This window comes from Phascolarctos cinereus, unplaced genomic scaffold, assembly GCF_003287225.1.
Source record: "Phascolarctos cinereus isolate Bilbo 61053 unplaced genomic scaffold, phaCin_HiC Scaffold_5;HRSCAF=322, whole genome shotgun sequence".
Lineage (NCBI taxonomy): Eukaryota > Metazoa > Chordata > Mammalia > Diprotodontia > Phascolarctidae > Phascolarctos > Phascolarctos cinereus.
The window spans coordinates 127,494,325-127,506,569 of NW_027555958.1; the positions used below are offsets into that span (position 1 = coordinate 127,494,325).

At 37.8% G+C, this 12,245-nt stretch overlaps 1 protein-coding gene across 1 annotated transcript in view; it reads right to left on the reverse strand.

The window, feature by feature from the left end:
* Nucleotides 1-12,245, reverse strand: part of LAMA2 (laminin subunit alpha 2) — a 790,327-nt gene that overhangs the window by 33,631 nt on the left and 744,451 nt on the right. Inside the window, exons 52-54 of the mRNA XM_078155150.1 lie at nucleotides 9,290-9,410; nucleotides 5,489-5,665; nucleotides 1,542-1,690 (exon numbers count right to left, since the gene is read on the reverse strand). Of these exons, the coding sequence (XP_078011276.1) occupies nucleotides 1,542-1,690; nucleotides 5,489-5,665; nucleotides 9,290-9,410 (447 nt within the window). The remainder of the gene's footprint in view (nucleotides 1-1,541; nucleotides 1,691-5,488; nucleotides 5,666-9,289; nucleotides 9,411-12,245) is intronic.

Genomic DNA, 12,245 nt, shown 5'->3' on the forward strand with positions numbered 1-12,245 from the left:
TCATTGTATAGAAAGGAAAACTGAGGCCCAGAAAAATTAAATGACTTTCCCCAAATCACACAGGTAATAAATTCAAACTGAAATCTGATTTCCAAACCATGCTTTTTTTCCATTACATTATTATGTGCCCAGATAGCTCACATGAGATTCTGACTACCCCTGAGCCAGTGGTCATTTACAGTGACGAAGTAGTCCTGATCGGATGGAATATCTCTAATTGTATAAGAGATTCAAACATGGCAACCTGTGCAATCTCAAATGTTCACTTCACAAACATTTATCGAGTACCTACTAGGAAAAAACAAACACCCATGCCAATCTGTAAAGGATAAACAAAGATAAATTAGACATAGTCCATTCTCCCAAGAAATTTATGTTGCTTGCCTCTTTTTCTAGCTCACTTAGTTCTTGTCTCAAATGCTTTCTACTCTTCCTGCTTCTCCTGTTTTCAGTTGGTTTAATTCTTATCCTTTCTGCAAGGCCTAGCTCATCTGTCACTTGGTCCATGAAGCCATCCCTTAGTTTTCTCCCCTCTTACATTCCCTTTACTCCCTGTGGGAAGTGAGTTTTCCCCTTCTCAAAACTTCCCTAGAAATTTGCTTTGCTCTCCTGGCATTGATCATCATTTACCTTGTATTACAGTTATTCATGTACATGCCATGTCCCCCTATTAGACTGGAAACTTGAGGGCAATGATTAGTTCTTTGTTTTCTGCACATTATGTAGGAAATTTAATAATATATGCTGAATGAGTTAGACATATGCTACAGGTTAGTCTTTGCTGACTTGCCCAGTTCTGTGCACCGATGCTGTTAATTGTCTAAGTCTGTTCCTTGCATTCTCTGATTACAACATATTTGACTTCCAGTTTCTTGCTAAGCATTCAGTTTAACCGTGAAACTCCTAATATACTGGAGTGAGTTTGCCTACCTTGCAATAAGACCTTAGGAAAGTCATCCCAAGTCTTTAGTTTTGTTTGTGTTTACCTGATAAATATGCAGACTACCCTGATTTTATCCCTCTGGGCTATCAGAAAGAACACAAATAAATGATACAGATGCTTTTTCTAACAGGATAAAAGCGAACTATGGAAATCTTTTGAGAGAATGAAAAATGGGAATATACAAGGCTCACTTGCTCATCCATAGGTCAGGGTGACAGCTTTGTGGGTTGGCAAGAAAGCAGTCATTCATTAATTCATATTAGGGTGAAAGGGAGAATGTTTTTTTTTTGGTTTCCTCAGGCCTGCTCACTTTCAACCCTGTCCTTCCTGACTCTGAAGCCAGTACTTTATTCAGTGTGCTTTCCTGCCTTTCATATAGCAAACAATAAATTTAGTAGCAAAGTCGTAAATGTCTAAAGCAGATGAGAATCAATTGACACTTTTATGTCTCTAAAGTATAAAAGTTCTAAAAAAGGTGAAATTAAGTTTCTAAAAGCTCAATAAAAGTAGCTAAACATATATGCTCTCATGTTAAGAAAGAAGCTTCATTTGACTCTATTATTGGGTTGCAGTTAAGAATTAGTTTTGCTTTTGTTACCCTCTTGTTCTTTCCACATGAATGGAATGTTCTCTCCCATCGTGAAATGGGGTTAGCTCTGGCCTGACCACGATCTTGCGTATGGTCCTCACGCCGGTAGAGAGATGTACTTCCAGGCGGCCTCTGTTCAGGAATATAGCATAGTAGGCCTGTAGTGGGGGATCGATGGCTGGTTAGTTGAGATCATATGGCAATCAGAAGTAGTGCTCAGTCACAGATGTGTGTGGAGAAGTCTACAAAAGCAGCTGCTCCGGGATCCTGTGTCCGAGGGAACAGAGCCAAATGGCTCCTTCCCTGTGATACTACAGCGGACTTCCAAATGAGACAGGCATTTGGCTCATACACCTACCATTTTTATCTGCTACATAAAGCAGGCAATGGTATGAAAAGCAGTATAATGGTCAAGATTCAGAGCACTGATATGTTAGGTGGATATAATAACAATAACAATAATGTATATAACAATATGCATAATAATGATGAAATAATAATGAATTAATTGCAACAGTGTAATAATAAGGCAGTAATGATGTAATAATGTTTCATAGTAATACATAATAGAATGTAATACATATGTAATAATAATAGTTAGCAATTATATATTACTTTAAGATTCACAAAGCGCTTTACATGTGTTATCTCATTAGATCTTCACAACAGTTCCATGAAGTTGGCTCTATTATTATCCCCATTTTACAGATGAGGAAACTGAGGTTGTGAGAGATTAAGTGACTTGCCCAGGGTCACACAGCTATTAAGTGTCTGAAGCAAGATTTGAGCTCAGAGCTTTCTGATTCCAAGTCTAGCACTCTATCCACTGTTCCACTTAGCTGCTGTGTTGAAGGCAACGGCCGTCTGGGAGAGAAAAGGTCATAGGATCAAAGATATACAAGTATAAAGGACCTCAGAGCTGTATAACCCAATCCCTTCATTTAATGGATGATGACAGTGAGGCCATATGGGTGAAGCGACTTGCTGGAGGTTGTACATTAGAATGCAGAGCTGGGACTGAAAGCTTCAGGACACCTTGCTCCAAATCTGATAGTCCTTTTGCCATATAACCCTGCCGGCACATACACTAGGCTGGTGAATATTTTCCTGCTCTTAAAGCTGACCAGGAAACCCAAGGTATAAATAAAAGACTCAGCCCTCATATCCATATGTAGAAATAATGTTATAAAATTGATGGGAGAAAGGCTCCAGCTGGCTTTTTAAGATTTAGTCCGGCACTCAAGCTCACGGCATTTTGAACAGCTTAAACTGAAGGTATGTTATACTAGCTGGTTGAATAGATTGTTATCACAAATGCATAACTTTTTATCCCATAGTCAGAAGGGAGGAAAATAATTTTTCTTCCAAAAAATGTGCCTGCTTTCTTCTTGCCATGGTTACCATAGCAACCAATATGGTTTTGGTATCTGGTTACAGACCCCAGGGAGCTTTGGATACAGTCATGTTTCCTAAAGCTGATGTCAGGTATTGCTTCATTACTCTTGGAGCATGTATGTGAGGCTGTGCAATGTTCTCTTGGTTTCTTAAGAATTCTCCTCAGCGGTAAGGAATTGGAATCATATATTCACAATAGCCCCAATCATTTCCTCTCTGGCTCAGTAGAAAATAGCTGTGTTGAACACAGAATATTCTCAAGATTTAGGCTTCTGCTCATGGCATATGAAGAAAGGGCTCACAGCGCTAAGCACGTCGTAGTCATCTAAGAAATGTTTTGTCTGATTGATTAAAAAAATAATAACAGGACTCTTCTAAACACTGTTTATCTCAAGCCAACAAATTCTGCCAAATAACTGAATATATTCGGGGCCCAAGTCTATCTTTATGAAATTTGCTGGCAATGTTGTTGTTGAATGTGACGGACAAGAACATATATTTTGAAAATAGGCCAATTTGAAAAGCACAGATCCTGTGACTAAAAGAAGTTGACTATTATAAACTCACTTTTTCACCCCTAAGAGCAGTTTTTTTGGATAACTGTTCTAGGAGTGAGTTCTATTTTTAAAATGCAGAAATAATTGGATCACTCTAAAGTTAGTTCTAATTTTCAAGTGGGCTATAGTAGATTGTTTATGGGAAATTTTTAATAAAAGGAAAAAATCCATTTTCTAAGCACAGTCTAAGTGTTGTTGATTTGAACTGATTTGGTTGGCACTGAGTGATAGAAATTTGGAGCTGGCACTCAGACAAATCATCTATTAATGATAAGGAAAATTATCATCTTATTAGGGAAACCCATTCTAGAAAGCTGTTCATGGTCTCTAAATATTACTTCATTGATGGATAATGTTATTATTGTTGTTGTTATTATTATTGTTACTGAGGAGCAGCACGACACAATGGATAGAGTTCTGACCTCTGAGTCAGGGTGACCTGGTTTCAAGAACTGCTTCTGACACAAACTGACTATATGAGCCTCAAGGCAAGTTACTTCGCCTCTCGTGGCCCGCAGACATTCTAAAGTGAATAGGTTGCTGATAAATATTGGCGGAGGGAATTTTCTCATTGGAAGTTTCCTATACTGACAAAGTCACAGGTTCAGTACAAAATTTTTAAAGATTCCAGTGCATTTATGAAAACTAATTCTCTATGCTGCATTGCTATTAGAGCAGAGGCTTATCATGGAAAATAAAATATCTATGAATCAAGGAGGGAAGTATTGCCTCATTGCTGATTTAGTGTGAGATCACCCAATAGAAGTAGGATTGCCCAAGGCCAAGCCCATAGAACAGAAATTTGGGAAATGATGTAGGTGGCTTATTGTATTTGAAACTTTTGATAGACTTACCAAACTTCCCTTAATAATGAGGCAACATTTCCCTTGGTTTTAGATTCCGTAGAGATTTAATTTTCTATGTCAAGCCTCCTCTCTATCATCAGAGTTAGTTTTGCATTTGGGTCAGAAAGAACAGTGGGAATAAGATTACAATTATCCCTTCCACATCATGGGGAGTGGAGTGGGAGGGATAGGGGTTGTTAGGGGCGCACCTCTATTCCCCCAATCTGAAAATCTGCATAAAACTTTTTGGCCTTCTTTCGTACCAGAGAAGAAGTCTGAATTGTTATGGTATTAAAAGATGAAATAGGTTGATGTTATACAATACCGTACATATATTTTATGCATTTCTGAGTCTCTAAACTTTTTCTATGACATCTGTTGGCCTTTGCATGTCATCTGCGACTTCTGCAAAACTCCCCCCAAATTCTCACTTAATTTCTTACGCTGACCTGCAATATGTCCAAACTGTGATGGGGAAAGTTGTGACATGGAAGGGATAACTGTAATGCAATCTGGAAAATTTCCTGGTACTAGAATTGCATGCTTTTTTTTGTGGAGATATATGTCATACGTATCTTTTGGTGTAAACAAAACAAATTCCGATTACTTGTTCCTTGATTAGCTAACTCGGAAAAATAATAATGGAGACTTTTTTATGTAAATGAGAAATGACATTATGCATGAACAGAGGTAGGCATGAATATCGGCAAAGACAGTTTAGGTGACACAGTGGACCTGGAGTCAGAGAGATTTGAGTTCAAATCTATCCTCAGACACTGGCTGTGAGACTTTTGGCAAGTCACTTAACCATTCTCAGCCTCTGTTTCCTTATCTGTAAAATAGGGATAATAATAGTACCTATCTCCCAGCTTTGCTGTGACAATCAATTGAGCTATTTGTAATGCACTTTGCAAACCTTAAAGCACTATATAATTAATAGCTATTATTGTGATTATGATGAAATCAGTTTCAGGTTTCAGGTAAGAAGTAAAATTGGTGTTGCTGCCTATTAGCAAAAGAAAGTCGTAAAACTTCCCTTCTTTAACAGGTGTAAAAATAAAACAAACCAGAAACTCCAAATGCCTTGCCCATATCTTCCCTAAAGAAGAGATGCCCAAGAGCCTGCAGGCACAGACACATTTGCTCTATCTCTTTGTACCTGTCCAGTTTGTCTTCGTTTTCTCCTTGGTGAGTTATTAGCTCCACCACTTCCTAGAAGAATGATCCCAGAATCATTTTTGGTGCTGAAGGAGAGGTTGATTTCTGTGCCAACATCCAGTGGCACTGGTGGAAGCTCTACAAATCCAGGCTTGGGAAAACTAACAATGTAAACATTCTGTGAAGAGGAAGAGGGAAATATCTGTTAGAAATGAGAATACAAATGAATTCTCCTGTCCAGTCTCACCCCACTTTCAGATCTACTAAAAAAAATTGACAGTCATTTATTAAGTACCTACTATGTGCTAAGCACAGGACAAGCATACACATCAATCATTTAACAATCATTTATTAAGTTCCTACTGTGTGCCAGGTACTTTGCTAGGATTTAAAGATAAAAGTGAAGCCATTCTGTCCCTCAATAAGTTTACATCCTAAGGTAATATGTACACATACTGGTATATATAAGATATAGACAACATATTCACATATAGTGTAACCTTAGAGGGCAAAACGCAAGCAGTTTAATGTTACTAAGAAATACAAGTATCCTAGAAAGAAGTGAACCACCACTACTTGTCAAATAAATTAATACCTGAATAATATTAAAAATTATTTTTTTCAGATTTAACTTTGTCCCAAACTGGCCAGTTTCAAGCTTAAATCAGAGTTGTGACCTATGAACTTTTTTTCTATAGCTTTTCTATCAAATAATAGAAGATGAACACTGGTTTGCTTCCAGTTTTAAGGTTTCAGGATTTGTTACATCTGACTTGAAAAAAAACCCTGAAAATTAATCATTCTCTATTTCATCAACTGATTATTAATGTTTTGCTGATGAACCAAACATAAATAAAGCATAAATATGGATGGCCTGTTTACTATTACTGACCTGTTACTGCAATCAGGACTAGCAGATATTATTAACATATGATGTACACTTTGTCACAAGCTAATAAATCAATTGCTGTTATGTGACTTAATAAATTACCAAGGCCAGTTTGACCTTTTCTAGAAACTAAAAAAAAAATTAATTTAACTATGCTAAGTGATCAGCCCTCAAAATCTCTAGCTTTTCTGGACATAAAAGCAAGAGCCTCTTAGGAGGCAGCCTATCCTTACAGTATTTCTGGTCTAGCTAAGGCATTTAAATGACAAGTATTAGCAGAAGGCATAATCTCCTGAGCTTTCTATTGCAATTTTCAAATCTAGGAGCTTGGGATAGTTCAGATAAAACTACTGTATGGTCAATTGTTCCTTTTTTAGTATTTATCCACAGTGAATCTCTGCTTCATCCACCAGTTGCAAAATAATTCCTGTTTACTGAAAAGTACCTTTACAGAATGATCATTTCAAGCATACAGGCTATTCATTTTATAGCCAATTTTTCATCCCCCATGTATCTTTTCTGAATGTGAATGAGAGGTGGGTTTTAGAAGATTAAAGTTCTTAGTAAAAGTTTCTTCTAGGAGCTCAGTGCCATTCCTTTAAGATTAAATTCCATCTCTATTTCCCTTTTTCGTGTCCCCAGGCTTCCCAGTGTGCATCTAGAATCACTGTGGCAGAACTAGTCCCTCTCTATGATTTGGTGCTCCAATTTGTGGCTATAAATCTATTGAATGGTATGAACAGTAGAAGCCCTGAGATACCAGTAAAAGTCTGAGAGACAGAATTTTATGAGCCAGAGTGGGCTGTATAGTATCAACTGCTCTTGTGGAAGTTTTTGTTTAATATTGAAATTGTGTAGTCAGATTGGTAGACGCATCTCAATTTTCCCCGTTAACTCATTTGTTCTAATTTGGTACATAAAAGGGTTGTGTCTGTCCAGTGTTCATTTTGGAACTATGTCTCTTTGAAGTCTATGCAGACCTCAGCAGCTTTCAGCACATCTTGTTTGTGAGGAGGATAGATATCTTCAATGGGATGAGGCATGTGCTGGAGGCTGGGCAGCAGAGCCAGAGATGGCAGATAAGTAGAGGCAATGGCGGAACTCTTGAGACCCAGAAACGGCTTCTTGGGATTGACAGTGGTACAATGGACAAAGACTTCCTAAAGTGGGGAGCCATGTGACCAGAGAGATAGTAGCAGCTAGAGGAAATGGTGGTGCAGCCACAACTTCTGGACATGTCTCCCAGAAAGAAGAGAAACAAACATTCTTGGTTGAAGGAAGCTGGATAAATTATAATTTCATTTCAGTGGGGCTAAAGTCTTTTATTTAGACTTAAAAAACCATTTTAAAGTAAATTAACGACTTTGGAGTTTTCATGATGTTTTTAGTAATTGATAAAGTTGGCTATTATTTACATTCACTCTTTTAAAGTACAGGAGTCTATTTTCACTCTCATGTGTGTAAACTGCTGACCTGATAATAAACTTTGTGTTTTTGAACAGCCATGTATGAGACAGTTAGGCAGGACTATGGGGTGGGAAGGTACTTGAATTTTCTCTGAGGTTTTCTAGGAAAAGGTGAGTAGCCATGATGTGGATGGAGTAATATTGGAGAATCCCAGTCCAAGCGGTTCCTTCAAGCCTTTGATGTTTCTTCACAGAATCCCAGAGTTGAAAGGGACCTTAGAGGTCTTTAGTACACTCTATTTATTACGAAGTGCTTCCTTACCTCAATCTCAAATCTGCTTCTCTTCATCTCATACCCACTGTGCCTAGTTTTAGGACCAAGCAGAATAGGTCTAATCTCTCTTCCACATGACAGTTAAATATCTGACAATATTAAGCTTCAAGAACATGTTGATGTTTCTTTGTGCTGAGCTTGGAGTGAGGAAGACTCATCTCCATGAGTTCAAATCTGGACTCAGACACTAACTGGCTATGTGACCCTGGGCAAGTTCACCCTTTTTGGCCTCAGTTTCCTCATCTATAAAATGAGCTGAGGAAGGAAATGGCAAACCACTCCTGTATCTCTACCAAGAAAACCCCAAAAGGGGTCACAAAGAATCAGACATGACTGGAAAACAACTGAACTGAATCCCTACTTTCTTTAACTGATTTTCATATGACATATTTTCCAGTCTCTTCATCATTCTTGTTATCTGCCTTTGGGTCTACCAGTGTCCTTCCTAAAAGGAGAGGCCTAGAACTGAACAAAATGCTTCACACATGTTCTGACAAAGGCAAAATAGTGGTCTGGGCTGCTACGCCTGTTGCCTTTTTTACTGCCTTGTCATATTTTAAACTGATAGTGCATTAACTTTACTAAAATCACTTGATCTTTTTTTTACTCTTTTCTCTAGACATGCTACCATCACCATCCTATAATTGCCCAGTTGCTCTTTGGAATCCCAAGACTAGGACTTTTCATTTTTACTTATATAATTTTATCTTAATAGATTTGGCCCATTGTTATAACCTGTCAATGTATCTTAGAGGATCCAGATTCTGTCATCCAGTGAAAGAAAGTATAAAATTAGATTTCTCCTTAAAGGTCCCAATGCTAACAAAAGCCATCCCTCTCAATATTGTGGGATGCAAAGAAGATATAGGTTTGGAGGATCCCCACTTTAAGACAGCTCTGATTTATATGAAAGAGACCCTGGATCTAAGCTATAGACAAACTGCTAAACACATATAATTATTTTGTGAACTATCATTTTGCCGACTTAGTTTGGCGATGGAAATTCATGGAGCAAAAAAAGCCATAGTTTGTATATGGCAATATTATGGCCTATAGGATGTAGAGGAAGAATCTGTCTGAGGGCATTTATTCAAACAGCAGTATGTCCTATCCAGGTGGTTAAAAATACATATGGTAGGAGTCTGTTTTGGAGGTAAACAAAACCCAACAAACCTCAAGTGAACATCCTTTGGTCACACCAACATAGTCGGGACTACTGAGTATATTATATGGTGTTCGCGAAATTTCAATATCCTTGAGGCATCCAGCATATTTCTTCAAGTTTACTTCAGGCCTTTCAAAATAAAATATAAAATGACAGCAATGTCAGTTTGGCAGCTAATAGAATGATTCTTATGGTTACAGAGCAAGCTATATGAAGCAAAAAGCACAGCTGCAGACATACATATGCAGACATGTGCACACATGAACATAGCATGTTTTGTTTTTCAGAATCTGCTCAGTTTATCAAGTAAATATACATGTGACCATCCAACCAGAAAAGTCTATGAACAAATTTCTCTTTGCACTAGCACCCTCACACACAGTATTTAAATGGAAAACACAACCACCAATCAGGCAAAATGTTCTAAGGTCCTCCTCTGCTCAGTTCTTTGTTACAAAACAAGAGTTTTTTTTTTCCTCTAAGCAACATACAACTTTGAAGACTGAATAAACCCAATGATAAGGAAAAACTTCTGCAAAGAAATATTTGCTAAAAGATTCAAAGTCTTTTGATTCTGGAACCCTCAATTAAAAATGAAATATTTTACTCTTTCATATCTTTTTTTTTTCCTAATCAAAGGACAGAATAAAATTGGATCTCTCTTTAAAGCTCCCAATTCTAACAAAAGCCAGTACATTTATTCTTCCTTGATAAAGTTTTTTGAAAAGGTTTGCAGGCTAGATTAAAGCAATAACACATTCCGAGAAGAAATGACACTTCATATTTTCACTTATTATATTGAAAAAAAAAGATTTACTGTACATAAAATGTTTCTTTCCTTCCTTCCTTCCTTCCTTCCTTCCTTCCTTCCTTCCTTCCTTCCTTCCTTCCTTCCTTCCTTCCTTCCTTCCTTCCTTCCTTCCTTCCTTCCTTCCCTCCTTCTTTCCTTCCTTCCAGTAGCTTTTTCCTTACTCCTTTAAATATAGCAATTTTGTCCATTGACTCTGAGGCTGGTAAGTCTTTGCTGTGTCCCTGAAGTTAATTTCAGTGTGTCTATAGAGCCAAAAGGAGTACTTAATATGTATTTATGAGCTGTTCATTAGCATTTGCAAGAACTGTCTGACCAATATTAACAAATGGTACTACATAAGGTTATGGTTAATGTAATTCTGCTTGTTACCAATAGCTAACTAGCTAGCTAGTACATATTCAATTTAAGCATTTAGAGAATCAAAGAAGCTGAGAGCTGGGAGGAACCCTTAGAGATTGCCAGGTTCACTCTCCTTTCTTATTTTACTGATAGGGAAATTGAGGCCCATAAAGGATATGACTTGTGGTGGGTGGCATAATGGCAAAGCTGGGATTAAAGCTTATATCTCCTAACTCCAATTCAATGTTTCTTCCATTACACATATGGCCACAAAGAGATGTAGATCTACTCTGGTCCAGTGAATAATACACTCCAGGACATGAATGATAGGAAGGAGAACAAACCAGCCATTGGCAGACTTTATCGGGTGCCAGATTCTTGTTTTAGCCCCAGTCTCTCTCCCTAGATGTGTTTGGTTATTTTTGGTAATGTTTTCCTGATCTTAAGATCCTTTCTGTTAACTCACGGAGCTTTCTAAGAAGGAAACACTTAATTTTCTGGTGATTATTTCTTTTCTGTTAAGCCCTTAAAATAACTTGTATAGTTTTTGGAACCAAAGGAAGCTTGCGTATCTCCTTGGCTTTATGTATTCACTTCCATAATGGGAAGCAGAGATTGACTTATCAAGGTCTTAGAGCCCATGTGAACTAATTAATCCTCTTTTCGTTGATTCTTTTATGGAAATGTAAATAACAGTTTAAAAACATAATCATTCAGCTTGCTGCATAAGGTGGAAATCATAGAAGATAAGTCTTTACATAATGACAGGGGGAAAGACAGAAGGAAATCTTGTTTCCTCTACATCAGTCATAAAGATAAAGCTCCAATTTTCACTCTACTCAAGGACATCATTCAAGGACACAATTACAAAGCAACATAAGTTCATCCCAGAACATTTTCATTAGCATATGTTTCTACTGGAAACCAGCCTTTACATTTCAGCAAGCACAGCACCCTCTAACAATTTAGCCAGTTGTCACATTACACGATAAAACATCTGGTTCACGCAGATTTCCTGTCTTTCTTTCTATTGTACTTTCATTTTTGGAATGAACAGTTCCTTTTATTATTTCTCAAAATGAATATATTCCTCATAGAGAATTTGATTCTCTGTCTCTTGCCCAGAAATTTGGCAGTCAGTCTGCTGAAACTGGGCCCAAAATGCCAGATTTTATTCCTAACCACAGTGACTCAGACTGTCAGATGCCTTTGGGTTTGACCAGACACTAGAGAAACCTGCACTGTAATTCTTGGCTAGAAATAAGAAACAATGGCTCTGGAAAGTTTGGGGACCTTACCTCAAGTTTCATTGTTGTAAACTACATTATACTAAGAAAACATCTGTTACTGTAGTTTTAACTACAGCCTGTACACATATTCCTTTCAGCCAGCTCCAGAACTAATTCCAAATGAACACAGCAATGCATCATCAGCTGTGCAGAGAACCTTTGGAGGGCTGTGAGGGAGTGTGCATACCTGTGGGTCTGCAAGAAGCAACACCGCAATGCTAAGCGCTAGGAGAGCAGGGTTGGACTGTTTAGCAGAGAGCATGATTCTTGGAGATCAAGGTCATGGGTTTGATCCACTCATGTGGGCCAGTTCGCTTTACTCTGGTTCATGATAATAGGTTATACCCATGAGCCTGGATAGTTACCTTCAAAGCGTATGGCATTGGTCATAAAATGGACTTGGCAAGGAAGTATGGGTGGATAAGAGTCTCCATTACCACTCTTACAAAACCATTGTAAAGCGCATGTCCTACAGAGAGTGGATCTTTGTAAAGGAAAGACAGCAGGAAAAAGGTTTCAAGAAGA